Below are 17361 nucleotides of genomic sequence, written 5' to 3' on the forward strand. Positions count from 1 at the left end.
GACATCACTAAATGGTTACTACAGCTGTTGAAAATAAGAAGCGTAAGCGCTCTCACGCTGATAAAAGAGCCAACAAAAAGAAGCAGGAAATTGAAAAGGGAGAGGCCAAGCCAGTCGAAGAAAAGGTCGAAGAGGAGAAACCTGCTGAAGGTAAATACATGCCTCTTATCCTCAAGATTCAATTCATTTACCTTTTTTCATTTGATAATAGTTACTGAAGAAGTCATCAATTTCGATTTCGAGAGCCTCGATTGCAGCGAGAATACCAAAAAGGCCATCAAAGACATGGGCTTCACTCGTATGACTGAAGTGCAAGCCAAGACCATTCCACCCCTCTTGGAAGGCAGAGATGTTTTGGGAGCTGCCAAGACTGGATCTGGTAAGACAGTTGCTTTTATGATTCCAGCCATCGAGTTATTGCTTCGCAAGAACTTTAAGCCTAGAAACGGTACCGGTGTCATCATTGTTTCTCCTACTCGTGAATTAGCTATCCAAATCTACGGTGTGGCAGAGGAATTATGTAAATATCACCAACTGACGCACGGCCTTGTCATTGGTGGTGCCAACAGAAAAGCAGAAACCGAGAAATTGGTCAAAGGCGTCAATTTATTAGTCGCTACACCTGGCCGACTTTTGGATCATTTACAAAACTCTCAAGGATTTGTCTACAAGAACTTGCAGACACTCGTGATTGATGAAGCAGATCGTATTTTGGATATTGGTTTCGAGGAAGAGATGAAGCAGATTGTAAAGATTTTGCCCAAGGAACGTCAAAGTATGCTGTTCTCTGCCACACAAACCACCAAAGTATCTGATTTGGCTCGTATCTCACTCAAGGCTGGACCTCTTTATATCAACGTCGATGAAAAGAAGGAAGCTTCAACAGCAGATGGATTGGAACAAGGTTTTGTTGTTGTCGAGGCTGATAAGCGATTCTTGCTGCTGTTCACCTTTCTTCGCAAAAACCAAAAGAAGAAGGTCATTGTCTTCTTCTCCAACTGCAATGCCGTCAAATACTATGCCGAACTCTTGAATTACATCGATGTGCCAGTAATGGAATTGCACGGTCGTCAAAAGCAGCAAAAGCGTACATCTACCTTTTTCGAATTCTCTCAAGCTGAACGTGGTATTTTGCTGTGTACAGATGTTGCTGCCAGAGGCTTAGATATTCCCGCTGTCGATTGGATTGTTCAATACGACCCCCCAGATGACACTCGCGATTACATTCACCGTGTTGGAAGAACTGCTCGTGCTGGCGGTAAGGGAAAGAGTTTATTGTTCTTACTGCCAAGTGAAACTGGTTTCTTGAAGTTCTTGAAAGAAGCCAAGGTGCCTTTGAACGAATATCAATTCCCCAACAACAAAATTACCAACGTACAAAGTCAGGTAAGTTTAATCTGATCATTCTGGTATTACTGGAAAAACTCACACTCCACACAATAGCTTGAAAAATTGATCGAAAAGAACTACTATCTTAATCAATCTGCTCGTGATGCGTTTAGATCTTACTTGCAAGCTTATGCCACATATCATTTAAAACACATTTTCGATGTCGATAGCCTTGATCTCACAAAGGTTGCCAAATCATTTGGTTTCAAGGTTCCTCCCAAGGTCAATTTGGCTATCTCCAGCTCTAAATAATTTGCATTTCGTTTTTCCCTCTTTGTCATAAATAAATATTACACACACTAGATCAATAATTGACATGCTGATGCCTCAGATATAGTATAGGGTGATTGTTGATAATTGCGTTGGCTTGGATCTTGCTCTACGGGCTTGATTTACCCGGGACATTGTATAAATCCTCAAATCTTTGTATAGGTGACATCTTGATCCAATGTTTCAACATGCTTATGCGGCTGTGGTTCTTGTACCGCTCGTAGATGTAAAGCGCCAAGTGATCTGCAGCCATGTCCTGCATCTTGTTCTTTCTAATGACCGTGCCTTTCCTATCCGTGATTGAATTTTGACTCAAATTTAGACTGATTGATCCATGCTACACTTCAAATCAGCTACTCGCATTGGATCCCTGAGGATTAGTAATACGGCCTAGAGCAGCAGGTGATTGGCGAGCCTCTTGGAGGATTCGTTTTTTGCGGGGAGACAGAAAGTACAATTCGTTCAGACAGCCCTGTAAAAAATTCCTTTTTCTCTTTCCTATTTTACAGCTACTTTTATACATCAATGGCATCCAAATTCCTATTCTCCAAACTCTCCAAGCCCTTGTTGGGCAGTAACAGAAACATGATGGTAAGCCAAACCCTACTGCAAATGCTACAAGATTCTCGAGACATAAAGTAACATGTTTTGCCATTTATAGTATCGTCGTAATCTTGCTACTGCAACCAACTTGCTTCCAACATTGCGCAAGACCATCCTACCTAATGGCTTCACTGTCGCTACCGAAGAGAATCCAGCTTCTCAAACAGCTACAGTGGGTGTGTGGATCGATGCAGGTTCTCGTGCTGAAAACGAAAAGAACAATGGTGCTGCTCATTTCTTGGAGCACATGGCATTCAAGGTAAAGAAAAAAAAAAAAAGCAGCATGGACACAGTACATTGGCATTGTAATTAACAGCCTCTTTCTTAGGGCACTAAATCCAGAAGTCAACGAGATTTAGAGCTGCAAATTGAAAACATGGGAGGACATTTGAACGCATACACATCTCGCGAACAGACCGTCTACTACGCCAAAGCATTCAAATACGATGTACCTCAAGCAGTAGAGATCTTGTCCGACATTCTTCAACATTCAACACTGGATCCCGGAGCCATTGAGCGAGAGCGCGATGTGATTCTTAGAGAACAAGAAGAGGTGGAAAAGCAGATGGAGGAAGTCGTTTTTGATCACTTACACGCAGCCGCCTTCAAGGACGAGCCTTTGGGATTGACCATTTTGGGCCCTAAAGAAAACATTCAATCACTGACAAGAGACGATCTTTCCAACTATATCAAAACCAACTACACTGGCGAGCGCATGATCTTGGTTGGCTCCGGCGGCATTGACCATGATGCTCTTGTCCAACTAGCCGAAACTCACTTTGGCCGCTTGCCCAACAAATTAGACGCTTCCACCAGCAAAAGTGCCATGAAGAAGGCAGTATTTACAGGTGCCGACTTTAGAGTGAGAGATCCCAATGCTCAGCTTGCTCACATTGCCGTTGCTGTGGAGGGAGCCAGTTGGACATCACCCGACTACTTTCCTCTGCTTGTCATGCAATCTATTATTGGATCCTGGGATCGCTCTTTGGGAGCCACTGGCCACCTGGATTCTCGCTTATCATCTGTACTCCACAACAAACAACTCGCCAACTCGTTCATGTCATTCAACACGTCGTACAAGGACACTGGGCTGTGGGGCATCTATTTGATCACAGAGAACAAGGACCGCATTGACGAGCTGCTCAAATCCACCAAGAACGAGTGGAGTCGTTTATCCAGCTCAGTGACGGATGAGGAAGTTCAACGTGCTAAACAACAATTGAAAGCAGGTCTCTTATTGAGTTTAGATGGAAGCACACCTATTGCAGAGGACATTGGTCGTCAGCTGCTAACTTCAGGAGACCGCATGTCACCAAAAGAAGTCGAGGAATTAGTGGCCAAGGTTACAGTAGATGATGTGCGACGAGTAGCTCAAGATTACTTGCAGCGTGATGCAGCTGTTGTTGGTATTGGTGCTGTTGATAATATGCCAGATTTCAATCGTATTTAAATAGCTTAAATAAACTTCCACGTGTAGACGCTTCTCTTTGCCATGCGTTTAATTAAGCCCATGTCATTGGCTCCTGTCTTGATTTCCCACTTTTGGGCTGACAGTGCCACAACGGTAGGAAGCTAGCAATGTAAGCTCGCAGAAGAGACAAGTGCTGCCATGTCACTGATATCATTGGCGCTTGCAATAGAACAAAGATGTATACAATAGATCTCTCTTTTTTTCTCTTCTTGATAACGAGCATAATATGCCTTTTCTCTCTCTCTCTCTCTCTCTCTCTCTTTCTTTCTTTAACAGATGATAAATAATCAGCATTTACAACCAAGATCTCCATCTTATCCATCTTTGTCACCACACAACATGAGATCTGCCTCAATCAGCAATAGCAGCAACATGATGAAAGCGAGATCAGAATCTATTTCAGCCATTTCAACGCTCTCTTCCTTATCTTCTTCTTCTTCTTCAGCATCCAGAGGATCCACACCTCACCACAATTACAGCATGTACGCCGACCAGCCTCGCATCCCTAATACAAGCGACTATGATGGCAGGTATCCCGCTTCCCCTCCTCTACCACCAGCAGCCCCGCCTCAAACTACGCCTTCTCATTCATCCGATTACTTGTCATCACCTACGACTCGCTTCTATCATCCAAATCACTCTACCGCGTCGCCCATCTCCAGACATGCACAGGGCTTTGATTTCAGAAACAGCTATGCCACTGAAGAAGAGCAACAAGAAGCCATCGCCATGATGCGGCCTTCCTTATCAGCAAAGGCAAACGCTTCCTCAATGAGCGTAGTCAGAGAGCAACCTCTGTCTCTTCCTCTGCCACCAACACCTACACCTACACAGCAGCAGCAGCAACAACCGCAGCAATTAACACCTGCAAAGACATATCCCATGTTTCCACCTACAGAGGAAATGAAGCTCAAAGCCAACAAAGCACTTTTAGAATCAGAAACGTCCTTTCGAGTGCTCTATGCAGGCGATGCTGTATACAAACCAGACAAGAAGATACTCAGCAAATCCAAGCGGGGCCATTTCGTACTGACCAACAACCAACTGCTCTTGTACAAATCATCGCAAAAGGCACGCAGCGAAATCAACTTTTTCGAGTTTTCAGGCACGCAAAGCAGCCACAGCATCAGCAGCAATAGCAGTATCACGCAAGGCGCTGCTTCCAAGATGATTGATAAAGACCGTGTATTTCTTGATTTATCCAGTGTTTATGCTGTGCAGCTGGTAGCTACCTCGCTGTATACGTTTCGCATTGAATACTTTCATCCGCAATCTGGACAAGCCCTGTCGCATACACTGACAGCTGATAACGAGCGAGAGGCCAGGCAATGGGTTCAAACACTGCGAAAGGCTGTCTGCGTACACCATCCTCGCATTGACAGCATATCAGGCACAGAAAAATACGCCGTGCTGGATCGCATGGCCAAGCAGAGCGATACGTTCAGTAACTCGGATCAAGTCAAGATGTACAAGGTGGTGTTTAAAGAAAAGAGGTACAAGATTGCAGGTGGAGACCAGCCCAAAGAAGTGTTCTTGCCTGTGATTATGGCGATTGGCAAGTTCAGCTTTTACTTTCTGCCTATTTCTGTGCTGGACGACGAGTATCTCAAGACGGTGGAGCGAGATCGGTTTGGTGTGCTGTCTATTCACTCCATTCGTTATGACAATGCAGATGATACAGTGGTGATTGATGTCAAGCAGGTGGGAAAGAGCAACCGACAACTGGCCTTTGCCTCTACGTTTTGCGAGGAGATTATCCAGTATCTGTATCGCTCCATCGAATCAATTATCCCAGGAATGGCATCATCGCTGTATGACAAGATGCCAAATCACATCAAGTATGCGCAGGTGGTGCCTTACGTGGTGCCACTGGACCCTGAGGATGAGATGACGGGACATGACGATGAACAAGTGCATCGATTCAACTCTACTTTGCGTGCCTACACGGCTGCTATGAACATGAACAAGTCTCGCTTCAATTTCACGATCACGGGCCCTTTGAAAGCCAAGTCCTTTACTTTGCTGCCACCTCATGAAGTAGGCGGCACACCTCCAAAGTATGAAAAGTACGAACTGCTGGCCATTCTTCGTACAATTCAATCCAATGTAAGTCCCTTTAGTTGTCGAGTTAGTATATGCCATAACTAATGTTACCGGTAGAATATCTTTGTGGAGGTTTGCTTGGCTCACTGTCCTCTGGACGAATTGGAGACATGGACTGCACAACCCAATCATGGCTGGACATTTGTAAAGAACCATCCTCTCAACGACAAGAATCTGCTCTCCAACGAGATTTACAACATTCTGACAAGCCTCAAACTGTTGCGCAAACTGGATCTCACTGACTGCTCCATTGGCAAGTCATCGCCTGCGGAAGACCCCATGCGAAGACACTCTGCTATTGCCACCATTGGCACCGTGATGCGATCTGGTAAAACACAGCTGAGCAGAATCAGCGTCGGCAAGAACAAGCTGACTGAAGCTGATTTGAGCAAACTGATGAACGGCATCAAGGAGCACAAAAAGTCGATCAAGGAGTTGTATCTCAACGACTGTGGCCTGGAGAAGGACATGATTGAAATGGTGCTTCGTACCCTGTTTGAAAAGAACCCGGATCAAATCATCAGTTTAGATTTGTCTTCCAAGCTGAGCAACGGCATGGCCATTGATCCTGCTTTAGTGGAAAAGATGGTGATCCACTTTAAGCGACTAGAAATCCTACGCATGAGAGGACACAATCTACTCGGTGCCAACTACACATTTTTGCTGGAATCCAGTCGTCTGCGAGAACTGGATTTAGGCGGGTCAAAGATGAACAGTGATATCGTTGCTCGACTCTGCAAGTGGATCCAGACACCCTCTTTCAACTGCATCGAGTCGCTGCACCTAGCTGATTGTAACCTGAACGGCAAGAATGTGTACGACATTTTGGTGAGCATCAGCCAGTCTGGCAATCGATCCATGCATCTGAACTTGGCACAGAATCCCATCATGAAGGAGGTCATGCATCTGCCCAAGCTACACTCTGCTATACTGCAAGGAGAAGGCCCCAAGTCCATCTCGTTTGCCCGCATTGAATGGGATGACTCTACGCTGCGTGAATTCATCGACTGCCTCAGAGACAACCAGACCATCACTCATCTTAACCTCTCTGATATCACTATGCGCGACACGGATGAGATATCAGAGGACACTGTCCGCATGCTTACCTCTTTGTTTGAGCGCAATACGTGTCTGACTGAACTGGAGCTCAACTTTGACCACAACAAGGTCGCCCGTTCGCCCCTGTCGGCTTTCCAGCCAAGATCGTTGATCTGCAATGCCATTGTGCAAGCTCTGCCTGGTCTCCGCCACAACGCGTCGCTTCAGTATCTGGACATTTCCAACCTGTACATTGAAGATGCCGGTGCCTTTGCCCTCGCTCGTGTGCTCAAGACAAACAAGCGCCTGCAATCCATTATTCTCGAGGACAACAATGTAAGTTTTTATGCGTGTGCGACTTCAATCCATACTCACTGCCTTGCTAGATTTCCATTGACGGCTACAGAAGCTTAACCAAAGTCATTGAAGAAAGCGCCACACAGGTCATCAACATTCCCATTCCTCGCAAAGATTTGCGTTCTCAATTGAGCTACCTGGTATTCCGCATTGAAGAACTCATCATCTCTGAAAACGAAGCCCAATTCTTTTTGATCCATACCACGGCAAGCGACAAGAAAAAGTCCAAGAAGCATGAATTGGAAATGATTGCTCAGGAACGAAAGAAATGCGAGATGGCTCTGCAAAACTTTGAAAGCGTGATCCATGCTCTGATGGTGGCCGTGCGCAAGAACATGAGAGAAGTCGAGGAGCAAAACTACCGTAATATGGAGTTCCAGATGCAAGCTCAGACAGCTGCTCAAGAACTCGCCATTGCGCAAGTGCGTCTGCAAGGCGCCCGATCTCCGAGTGGGATGAGTGGCACCAATTTGAGCGCTGTAGGCGTTGTGTCTCGGGCAAGAAATGCAAGCAGCAGTAATGCAAGCACCACCAGTAGTACCAATAGCAGCGTGTATGGATCGTTGTCAAGAAGTGCTAGTAGAAACACCTATCAAGGAAACAGTAGAAGATCCGTGTTTGGCTCTGATTACTCGCTCAACAGCGGCATGGTATCCCCCACTCCATTTACCGCGCATGGCAACTACAATGACACTAGAATGTACAGAAGCCCCAGTAACAACATTCACGAAGAACCTCATATGCTGGGTAAACCTCATTCCTACGATGGCAACATGATGGTGCAATCTCCCGTGACACCGGCCTTGGAATACAGCGATCCTTATTATAAATATCATGGCTCTGACTATGCTGAATCATTGTCTACCAGTGGTAATTTCAATCCCTATTCTCTTCAACACCATTCACAACAACAACAACAACAACAACAGCAACAGGGACAGCAGTCCATGATGGCATTGGATAATACAAGCTATGCTGGCATAGATGATCCTGGGTTCATTAGTGATTTTGGCTATGTGGATGATTTTGAACAAGGCATGATGATTGATCCTCACTACCTGGTCCATCATCGCAACTCTGGAGCCTCTTCTTCCAACAACTGTCGTGAGTCTATCTGGAATGAGGAGCAAATTGCTCAGCGACTTCAACGTGGGCTCTATTTACCACCGGATGAGAGAGATTAGCCCTGCGGTGAATCTGACGCTTGTATACATACAATTACACTCCTTTATATCTAATATCTATGCCCATTTCTTTCTTTCTTTCTTTTGCCTTTGACGTTCCCTTTTATTATGTACTATCTGCTTATTACTATTCAATAAATATACTATTTCTATGAAACGCATACGTTGGAATGATTTGCGGACGATTAATGTGATACAAGCTATATAAGTATAGCCAGTCTAAGGCACATTAAGACAAGCAGAACAAAGAGTATTGGAATGTGTAACATCTGGTTAAGGATTGACGCTGTTGCACGAATTCATAAATCAAAGGTACTGACAATGCCTTTAATGCACAAAATTATACTAGCATAACAATCGCTCCATATTGATTGTGTTGCTGCAAATCAGCACTAAAATAAGATGGTATTGCTTAGTGTCATTGTGAGTAAAAACAGGCTTTTCTCTTTCTCTTGTTTCCTCTTTATTTTGCACGCCATGTCTTCCTCCATGCCAATGACTACTACTACTACTACTACTACTACTACTACTACTACTACTACTACTACACAAAACGATACAGCAGACATGAGCTCATCGTCTGATGCAACGGACGAAGCCAGCTATTCCAATGCCTCTCAAGTACAGACAATGACAGAGACGCCAGTGTCCAAATCTACAACAACAGCAGAGGCAACATCAGAGCCACCCCTAACCACAGCCACAGACATAGAGGCAACTGCTACTGCAACTACGGAAGATCAAATTGACCCAACCATCCAAGTGCATACGACAGCAGAAGCTCCCATGACGCTTGAAGCCACACGGACTACACAGGACACTCAGACATACACCGAAGCACCTGCTCCTTATAACAATAGCAATGATCCACCAGATAGCCAGCGTAAAACAGATACACAGCAGAGCATGGCATCGAATCCAACATTGACACTGACCGAAACATCAATTGCCTCTCTTTCTCCTACTCTTGTTGTTATCACTAGAACATCTGGTGTTAATACCGTTCTATCGACACCCACCTGTATACCAGGCAGTACAGCAACAACGAGTAACGTGTGTAGTAGCAGTTCATCAGCATCATCTCAAGAAGCAAACGCTGCTAAAATAACAGTAGCTCAAATAGCAGGCATTGTGGTAGGCGTGTTGGGTTTGTTTAGTTTCTTGGCAGCATGCATTCTGATCAAGAAACGCAAGCACAGGAAGACAAGCAATAACAGAAGGATTTCTCCCTTTTTCTATATGAACGACCAACATCCAGATCCAGAAAAGAACCTACAGTTCGATACGAGCTCAGCAGCCTTGTGTCAATCATATAAAAACGAGCAACCTCAAGCTGCCACCAACAGCAGTGTCAGTGATATGAGTGAAAGTGTGTGCGGTGATAACGTATTCTACAGCAACAGTACAGACTATCATCGCAGTAGCGTCACCATGCATCAGCAGGGCATAAATGAAACGTTGACAGTAATCACGAATCCTGGTAAATCGTGCCATGCTGCTGGGTATGCCTCCTCACCTTTGAGAATGGATGCCAGTGTTGCTGATGTAAGTCCATTGATCTAGATGTGTGTGGATGTGTTGCTCATGTTGCATATCTATAGACGCCTACCACATTGTATCCTCATATGAAACGTAGTGATAGCAGTGATTTCAGCAAGCAGACTTCCAGCTACAACCCCTTTTCCAATCGACAACAAAACGACAAGAGGACATCCATAGACATTGATACAGATAACTATACGTTATCAGCCATGCAACTATTTCAATCCACCTCCAACAGAAACACTGCTACAACCACTACGACATCCAGATCCATGTCTCTCATGAGCTCCTTTGTCAGTGCTTCTCAACAGCAATACAGACCCTCGTTGCATAGTTCCATGTGTTTAGGCAGCCATAGAAGTAGTAGCGGTAACAATAGCAGCAGCGATGATTCCAATACCATTCCATCTTTACCGATGGCTCAGCAGCCTCCACCGAGGTTTTCACGCCATCATCGACAAGAGAGCTCACTTGACCCACATTTCTACCAACAATACCAACAACAGCAACATCAACCTCACTCAATGTCACTTTGGGATGACCATTTGAATTAATTTAAATACATGAATATCAATAAAGACTAGCAAGGAGGCGATATATTTCAAACTCTACACTATGAAAAATGCGTGAAGGATCTCCTGCATTTTGGCTTTTGTGTCATGCGCTATCTCAATCCAATCTCTCTCTTTCTCTTTCCCATTCTTTTCAATTCTAGATAGCATGATAAAGCCTACTATTACGGTGCAAGATTTACAGGATACAGACAAGACAAACCGCATCATTAACAGGTCATTCGAGCAGGTACTCGACTTGGTCAAGGAGTCAAAGCAATGGCCCGTCATTCACACGCACGGAGAAATCACAACTCGTAAAAACAAGGGCCATCAAGGCCATGCTTACATTCAACGCTCCAGTATACATGGTGCAGATCAGGTCACATATGATCAATTACGTTCCTTGCTGTATCTCAACCACAGTGTAAACGAGACCAAATATGTAAAACAACTGACAGATGCCGTTTTATTGCAACATGTACATGATGGAGCAGACCTGTTTTGGCTCGGTTTTAAAACACCCGTACCAAGCGCCAATCGAGAATTTGTAGAGCTAGTGGCTACTCGAGAAACCGATGCTCGATCCTTCATGGTAACAAGCCAGCCTGTTGCCTACAATCCAGTCAAACAGGGCTATGTTCGTGGTGCTTATGAAGCCTGGGAACTGGTCTCTGAAATAGAAAATGAACAAGGAGACAAGCAAGTCGAATGGATCTGTATTCAGCGTTCATCAGCAGGTGGTTTAATACCTCGTTTTATGTCTGACTGGGTGGCAGCAAAAGATTTTCATCATGATGTGGAAGGAATTATTAAGTATATTCAGAGCAATGAGGAGGGTAATCCATACATAAAATAGTAGTAGTGGGTAGTAAAGAAAAAAGGTAACGTAAGAAACAAGACGGAAGGCTATTATGCATCCCTGTGCTGTTGCTGTTGCTGTTGTTGTTGTTGGTAGTAAGAGGATGGTATATTGCTCAGATTCAAGTTGTTGTTGTTGTTGTTGGCGGTGGTGGTGGTGGTGGTGGTGGTTGTGTTGTTGGTACTATTGCTAGGCAAATCCCCCCATCGCATTCTATACATGTCCAACATGCTTTCAAGCTCTTGCACTCGTTGCTGATACTGATTGACTTTATCATGTAGCAGTCTGATGTGATCCACTGATTTGCGTAGTATTGTGCCCTTGTTGTTTTTGCTTGCATCTCTCTCGGGTAACAGCGTAGATAACTCAAATATACGCTCATTGATATTGTCTCTTCTTCTACGCTCGACGGCATTATGTGATTCTCGTCTTCTTCTCTTTTTATCAAACAGCTGTTGCATACTAGATGGAGGGATGATATAAATTGTTACTTGTTTTCTCCTATTTATCACGTGTGTTTCTTTGCGTTCTGATTGAAATGCATGAATATTACTTACTGTCTCTGTTGCAATTCCTCATCAATGTGCTCTATGGATGGAGAAGTCATATTGGGCCTGGCATTGGCATTGAAAGCGTCTGCCCCTGTGCTGTTGTTTGTATTATTGTTGTTGCTATAGTACATGTCTTTTGGATTGTTGGCCATTTGTTTGTAGGTAGGTGTTGGCGTTGTATCATAATTCATGTTTCCAGCTACAGACACAGAATCAGTCAAATCCAATCCATAAACAATAAATAAAACAGTACCTGCGTCTGTCTGTGCGATATACAGTAAGGAGTAATGATAATAAAGAGTGAGAAAAAAAGAAAAAAAAAGAGAGTGAGAGAGAAAGAAATTGGTATTTTATTATTTATATAGGATTTCGAATGACGTTGTTGCTATTGTGATACATTTGATATTGCACCACGGGTGTACTCATAATATCTAAACTGTACCAGCCCCTCTTCCTCCTCTCTCTCACTGTCTTGCATTCGTCTGATCGACAGCCCTAAAGACTTCATCTTGGCTTCAAAGTGGTGCACTTCCTCCCAATGTGTCTCTCGCAATGGAATCATGAAATAGAAATCGTTCTTCATCAGCTTCTCAACAGCAATCGGAAGGTACTCGGCATGTTCCATCTCGTACAGCAAATCGCTGGCAATGACAATGTCAAACTGTTGATTATGCCATTCACTAGCTTCGTCTTTGGCAACTTGGATAAAGTCGAGTTTGGATACTTGGGCTCGAGATTTGTTCAATTGAACATTATACGCCACGTTTTCAAGTACACGGGGATGATAATCTGTCACATGAATCTCACTGGCGCCCAAGTGATCACATATCAAGCCTACCATGCCTGTGCCTGTGCCTAATTCAAGCACACGGCAATCTGGAAGGTTGGGTATGATATTTTGTTGCAGCAATTTCCTATAGCAATGTACATTCAGCATCTGATTTGGTTACAAATAGTGTTGCTATTTACTTGGCCATCATTGGTGCTGCTCCCCATGTCTTGAACCCAAGGTCATTACCTACATAACATGGCTCATGAAGAGGCACAAGGAGTTCTTGTCGAACACCGTTAGAGTTCAGGTACGGAATGTGCCACGTGCGAGTAATTGAGCCTGCAGCTGATCCACATGATTGGTTAAGATCTGATAGCAGAAAATTTTATACAATTCAATAATGTACCTCCTCTACCAGACATGTGTGCCAGCAATCGAGAGGCTCTTTCCATCCTTTCCTCGTCCTTGTCATCTTCAAACAAGATTTCTGCAGAGATCAGCTTCAACAAGATGGCACTGGAGTATCCCTTGGCTCGAATGATATCATTGGGGTGAACAATGTACTGTTCATACTCGTCTTCCTCAATGTCATCATGATCGATATCACCCAAGCTCATGAACCGATCAGCAGAAAGCCGAATCAAATCATCCAATACATCCAGCAAGTTGTCAATGTAGTCTCTAAGTGTCTTGCCTTTGCTTTTATAGCATGATGCCTTGGCTAAATTGGAGAGATTTTCAATTTTGACGAGTAGATCATCGGACTTTTCAATGTTGATGGTAGTTGCCATGTTACCCTTGATCCCAAATGTTGATGTGGCTTTGTTGACAAAGCAACTAATTCACAAAAAAAAAAGGATGAAAGAATATGAAAAAAGGGGTAGAAGAGAGAGATAAAAAAGATTTTCATTTGATTGTATAGGAAAGGAGGAGACATTCTCTGAGAGAGACGGCGATTCAATGAACTTCTTTATCATTGATTGGTGTTTGATGGTTCCAGAGCATCGTCAAAACCGTCGATCTACCTAAATGCCTTCTTGGGATGATAGGTAGATACACTGACCAACCTCCAATGGGCTCAGAAAGGACACTATAGTATTTTTGCTTGTCCTAACTTTCATTGAGATTCAAACCAGTAGCATGAAGCATTGGATGCCATCAGATAAGCTTGAAAGCACGAAAGAAATCAAGGGTTTGGTATTCTGTAAAGATACTCACCAAACGCTTTTAACACTATGCTCTTTCCTAGCATTTGAATTATGCGATCTGTGTTTATATTTTGTGAGCGTATCGCTCAATCTGACCAACATTTGAGAAGCAAATACAAGAAATAAAATCAGATCAAATGTAATGTGATGTGTCTGAAATATACCGAAATTTCACAGAGTTACGCCTGTATAACTCTGCCGCAATATCATCAAAATGCCATTACTCTGTTCACCATATCAAAGGCTACTAACAATCAGAAAGGCTTGTACATTGGGTTTGTATATCTTCAAATGATCGTACGATGATGATTGCGCTCCACCTGGACCTCTCGCTTAGCCGAGAATCATGCCATAACAAGTAGTGATGGGTGCCTCAAGACACGAGGCATTCTTCTGCAAAACTCAGTTTCTAGACAGTGCTGCCATTGTATGACAACCCACTCTATACATGATGCTATGGCATGTTCCCCTTGATTGTATTGAGCTGCTGTTTTTACAGTGACGTGCACCTTGATGAAATCTGTGTGGAGTATCTCATATGCTTCTTTCTCTACTTTCTTTTTCCCTCCTTTTCATTCTTGTATAGGCCGAAGTTTCTAATGTCTACTCCAGTGTCCAGTAATCCAAAGAAGGCTATTGATCCCGCCCATCCTACAAACGAACCTTTCACTTCACCTGATGAATCATCCAATGTCAACAACTGCGTTTGTTGCGGCGTCTTTTTGGTTCCTCTAGCAGCTCTTGGTGGTTTCATTGATCAAATCATGAGAAAGACATCTAGAATATTTCACAGCAGCGACGATAATGATACCAAGAACAACAGCAACAAGGCATAAACAATCACTACCACCACTATTACTAAAAACTACATTAATAAACCTTCCCTTTATCAACATGATGACATGTAAAAAAAAAAAAGAAAAAGACAAAAAAATTTATACATTTTGAATGATTACTATATACTACTACTATCAATACAAATCGTTTTGTGCAGAATCAACACAGAATCCCTGATCATGCAAGATTTTACTTCTAATCTTTTCAACCTTCTCCTTTGCCTCAATCTCTTCACGCTGTGCAACCAAAATCTCTTCGACAGGCACCTGCCTTAAGTTGATTTGCTCTTCCTTATCCAGATCCTACACATCGATGAGCATGAGTCTATTTCTTTCCAACATGCTGATCTCATCATTTCGTCTTACAATTTCGCCAAGCAATACAACATTTTCACCACGGATTAAAAAGATACCTCTTGGAATATCACCATAACAGTTGCCCACGTAAATTCTTTCAATTGTATCTTGCAAGACGAGGTTTGCTGCATATGCCCACCTCATGTTAATGAATCCATTCCAATCGCCTCTCGATATAAACAAACTAACCAAACTGATCAAAAGATCGCAATGTGCCAATTAATTTGCGACCATCTCTTAAAACGACCATCAATTTCTCTATAAGAAAAGTTAAAGCTCCATACGCGCGTACGACACATGTCCATACTTACTGTCGATACTATCAATAAGACCAGTTGATGTGGTGAAGAAGGGTCCACTCGAGATTTCCATATTCAAATGAAATCAAAATTGTGTTTGTGTGTGGGTGCGTAGATGATGATTGGAAAAAGAGAAAAAAGAAAGCCAAATAGCAACCTATCTGTTTGCCATGTTTGTAGCCAATCTTGTGACTCCCGTCTGGCACTGTACTGCAAACCAATATTGATGTTGGTACGGATGTTGGTTGCATTGGAGTGCAACATGGAATGATTTCTGCCTTATTTTCCAAATACGCAACTTCAAAAGGTTGGCTCTCTGGCGTAACCTGTTAAAGAGGATGAGGAAATCTACTGGTCTTTTCAGATGTAAAAATCTTGAACATTTTAGAAGCAGCACAATGCATTTGGGATTGCCCCAACAGGCTTGATACGGACTACCTATTGACTCTATATTTTTGGCAGTATAGGCGTATTTTGATTCAGCTTCAAGTCTAGCTTGTCATTGCTTTACATTGTTTATTTGTATATATGGAGATGTTGTCTTGCCAATATTAGGCAGCCGTTTATTAAAGTCGCTTATTTACCATTTAATACACTCCAATGCTATGAAAAAAACGTCGTCAGAGGCATATAAAACTTAAAGCATTGACCACTGGACAAGGCTCAAAAACCTTTGTTCGCATTTACAAGCATCTACATGAGACCCTAAGTGAAGAAGAAAAATGACAAGCCTGAAATCTTATCAACGAGGATGCCCACATTCGACTCAACCCTCGAACGAGATTGGAGCTGATCGTTGATAAATATAGGCATACTCAGAATCTGCCGACTGTCAGAGGTTGCAGCTATCATTCCAAAAGAATGTGCTGATACAAGTTTTAAGATATTCTCATCACATACCGAAATAGCTTTTCCAGCCAGTGTCAATGGTCTCTTTTTAAACAAATCAATGAACCGCATACTGCCTATATGCCATGTTGAAATACTGTATGATTAAAAAGTTGCAATCACCTATATTTTGGTGGTGGACCAGGCTGGCTGGGTGTTGTCAGAGATAAAATTCCCAACAAAAGAAGAAGAAAGTATTCAGGCTAAGCGACAGTTTTTTCGACTTCATGATCCCCATTTAAGCAACATCCCAATCATCATTTCCATTATCAGAAAAGCATTTTGGTCAGCCAACAGCAACTGCACCACCTCCAAAATTAACTCAAGTGCAGAGCAAATGTTTGGTCAAGATTGGCCATATTTTGCCTTTTTCGACTTCTTTAATCTACTTTTTCATATTCGATTGTATAAACTGTGATGATCATGCCCTGCTTATTAATGGGTTTTTAGAGCACTTTTCAAGGCGCATCCAATGGTGCTAATCATAACAAGTATTTTAAACAATTTAGTGTACAATATCAGAAAACATGAAATGTGGTTTTCGGTCAAAATGTGGAGATTTTGTATACCAAGGTTCCGCAACAGTGGCTTCAGGGCTTGCCCTGGATCGATAGAAACATTTTGATTTAATATATGCTATAGTAAAAGTCTTCGTTTTGGGAGTCAAAAACGCGATCGTTTGATTTTCGACAAACAGCATGAGGGGTATCTCATGCTTTTCCGTCGAATTTTGATGATCCCAAAAGAACTAAGCAAAGGTGTCAGCAATTAGCTGCTAGATGAGAGCAACTAGCTGGTGCCACTCTGGCGGTCTAAAACGGCTTTGAACACGAGATATCCGCGTCCAAACTCCATCAATTTTGGCTGTGTTTTCTACATTTGTGGACAGAAAGATACAGTTATGATACGATACATGGACATAAATGCATCTTATGTATCCGTGTTGATGTAAAGCGTGGTTGGCCATCTAGATATTCGGGTAACAGCTACGATTGTTTAGCTTTAGTGGGTTTGAATCACGTACACCACTGTGTTACAACTTACTGCTAGCTCTCTTTAGAGATTTTGGGCAACAAATCA

General features: G+C 43.0%; 9 protein-coding genes across 9 annotated transcripts; 6 read left to right on the forward strand and 3 right to left on the reverse strand.

Annotated features, from left to right (window-relative positions):
- Nucleotides 1-11: 11 nt before the first annotated feature.
- ATC70_008021 (uncharacterized protein) lies at nt 12-1641 on the forward strand (the record flags this gene model as incomplete). Its single annotated transcript, XM_064827276.1, has 3 exons — nt 12-150; nt 212-1386; nt 1444-1641. The coding sequence occupies 3 exons, from the start codon at nt 12-14 to the stop codon at nt 1639-1641; spliced, it is 1512 nt and encodes a 503-aa protein (XP_064687174.1).
- Nucleotides 1642-2184: 543 nt separating this feature from the next.
- ATC70_008022 (uncharacterized protein) lies at nt 2185-3712 on the forward strand (the record flags this gene model as incomplete). The annotated part of the gene is made up of 3 exons (XM_064827277.1): nt 2185-2250; nt 2321-2521; nt 2591-3712. 3 exons carry the CDS (start codon nt 2185-2187, stop codon nt 3710-3712), a joined length of 1389 nt encoding a protein of 462 aa, XP_064687175.1.
- Nucleotides 3713-4072: 360 nt separating this feature from the next.
- On the forward strand, nt 4073-8415 carry POX1_1 (fatty-acyl coenzyme A oxidase; the record flags this gene model as incomplete). The annotated part of the gene is made up of 3 exons (XM_064827278.1): nt 4073-5839; nt 5894-7210; nt 7261-8415. The coding sequence occupies 3 exons, from the start codon at nt 4073-4075 to the stop codon at nt 8413-8415; spliced, it is 4239 nt and encodes a 1412-aa protein (XP_064687176.1).
- Nucleotides 8416-8892: 477 nt separating this feature from the next.
- VPS53 (Vacuolar protein sorting-associated protein 53) lies at nt 8893-10511 on the forward strand (the record flags this gene model as incomplete). The annotated part of the gene is made up of 2 exons (XM_064827279.1): nt 8893-9960; nt 10017-10511. 2 exons carry the CDS (start codon nt 8893-8895, stop codon nt 10509-10511), a joined length of 1563 nt encoding a protein of 520 aa, XP_064687177.1.
- A 166-nt stretch (nt 10512-10677) lies between these two features.
- KIN2_6 (Serine/threonine-protein kinase) lies at nt 10678-11367 on the forward strand (the record flags this gene model as incomplete). Its single annotated transcript, XM_064827280.1, has 1 exon — nt 10678-11367. One exon carries the CDS (start codon nt 10678-10680, stop codon nt 11365-11367), a length of 690 nt encoding a protein of 229 aa, XP_064687178.1.
- A 53-nt stretch (nt 11368-11420) lies between these two features.
- ATC70_008026 (uncharacterized protein) lies at nt 11421-12112 on the reverse strand (the record flags this gene model as incomplete). The annotated part of the gene is made up of 2 exons (XM_064827281.1): nt 11421-11832; nt 11928-12112. 2 exons carry the CDS (start codon nt 12110-12112, stop codon nt 11421-11423), a joined length of 597 nt encoding a protein of 198 aa, XP_064687179.1.
- Nucleotides 12113-12306: 194 nt separating this feature from the next.
- ATC70_008027 (uncharacterized protein) lies at nt 12307-13484 on the reverse strand (the record flags this gene model as incomplete). Its single annotated transcript, XM_064827282.1, has 3 exons — nt 12307-12835; nt 12891-13038; nt 13100-13484. 3 exons carry the CDS (start codon nt 13482-13484, stop codon nt 12307-12309), a joined length of 1062 nt encoding a protein of 353 aa, XP_064687180.1.
- A 1016-nt stretch (nt 13485-14500) lies between these two features.
- ATC70_008028 (uncharacterized protein) lies at nt 14501-14737 on the forward strand (the record flags this gene model as incomplete). The annotated part of the gene is made up of 1 exon (XM_064827283.1): nt 14501-14737. The coding sequence occupies one exon, from the start codon at nt 14501-14503 to the stop codon at nt 14735-14737; it is 237 nt and encodes a 78-aa protein (XP_064687181.1).
- A 135-nt stretch (nt 14738-14872) lies between these two features.
- On the reverse strand, nt 14873-15466 carry ATC70_008029 (uncharacterized protein; the record flags this gene model as incomplete). The annotated part of the gene is made up of 4 exons (XM_064827284.1): nt 14873-15040; nt 15104-15219; nt 15284-15352; nt 15406-15466. The coding sequence occupies 4 exons, from the start codon at nt 15464-15466 to the stop codon at nt 14873-14875; spliced, it is 414 nt and encodes a 137-aa protein (XP_064687182.1).
- Between the last annotated feature and the right edge of the window lie 1895 nt (nt 15467-17361).

Source organism: Mucor velutinosus (assembly GCF_035048745.1).
Source record: "Mucor velutinosus strain NIH1002 chromosome Unknown tig00001555, whole genome shotgun sequence".
Lineage (NCBI taxonomy): Eukaryota > Fungi > Mucoromycota > Mucoromycetes > Mucorales > Mucoraceae > Mucor > Mucor velutinosus.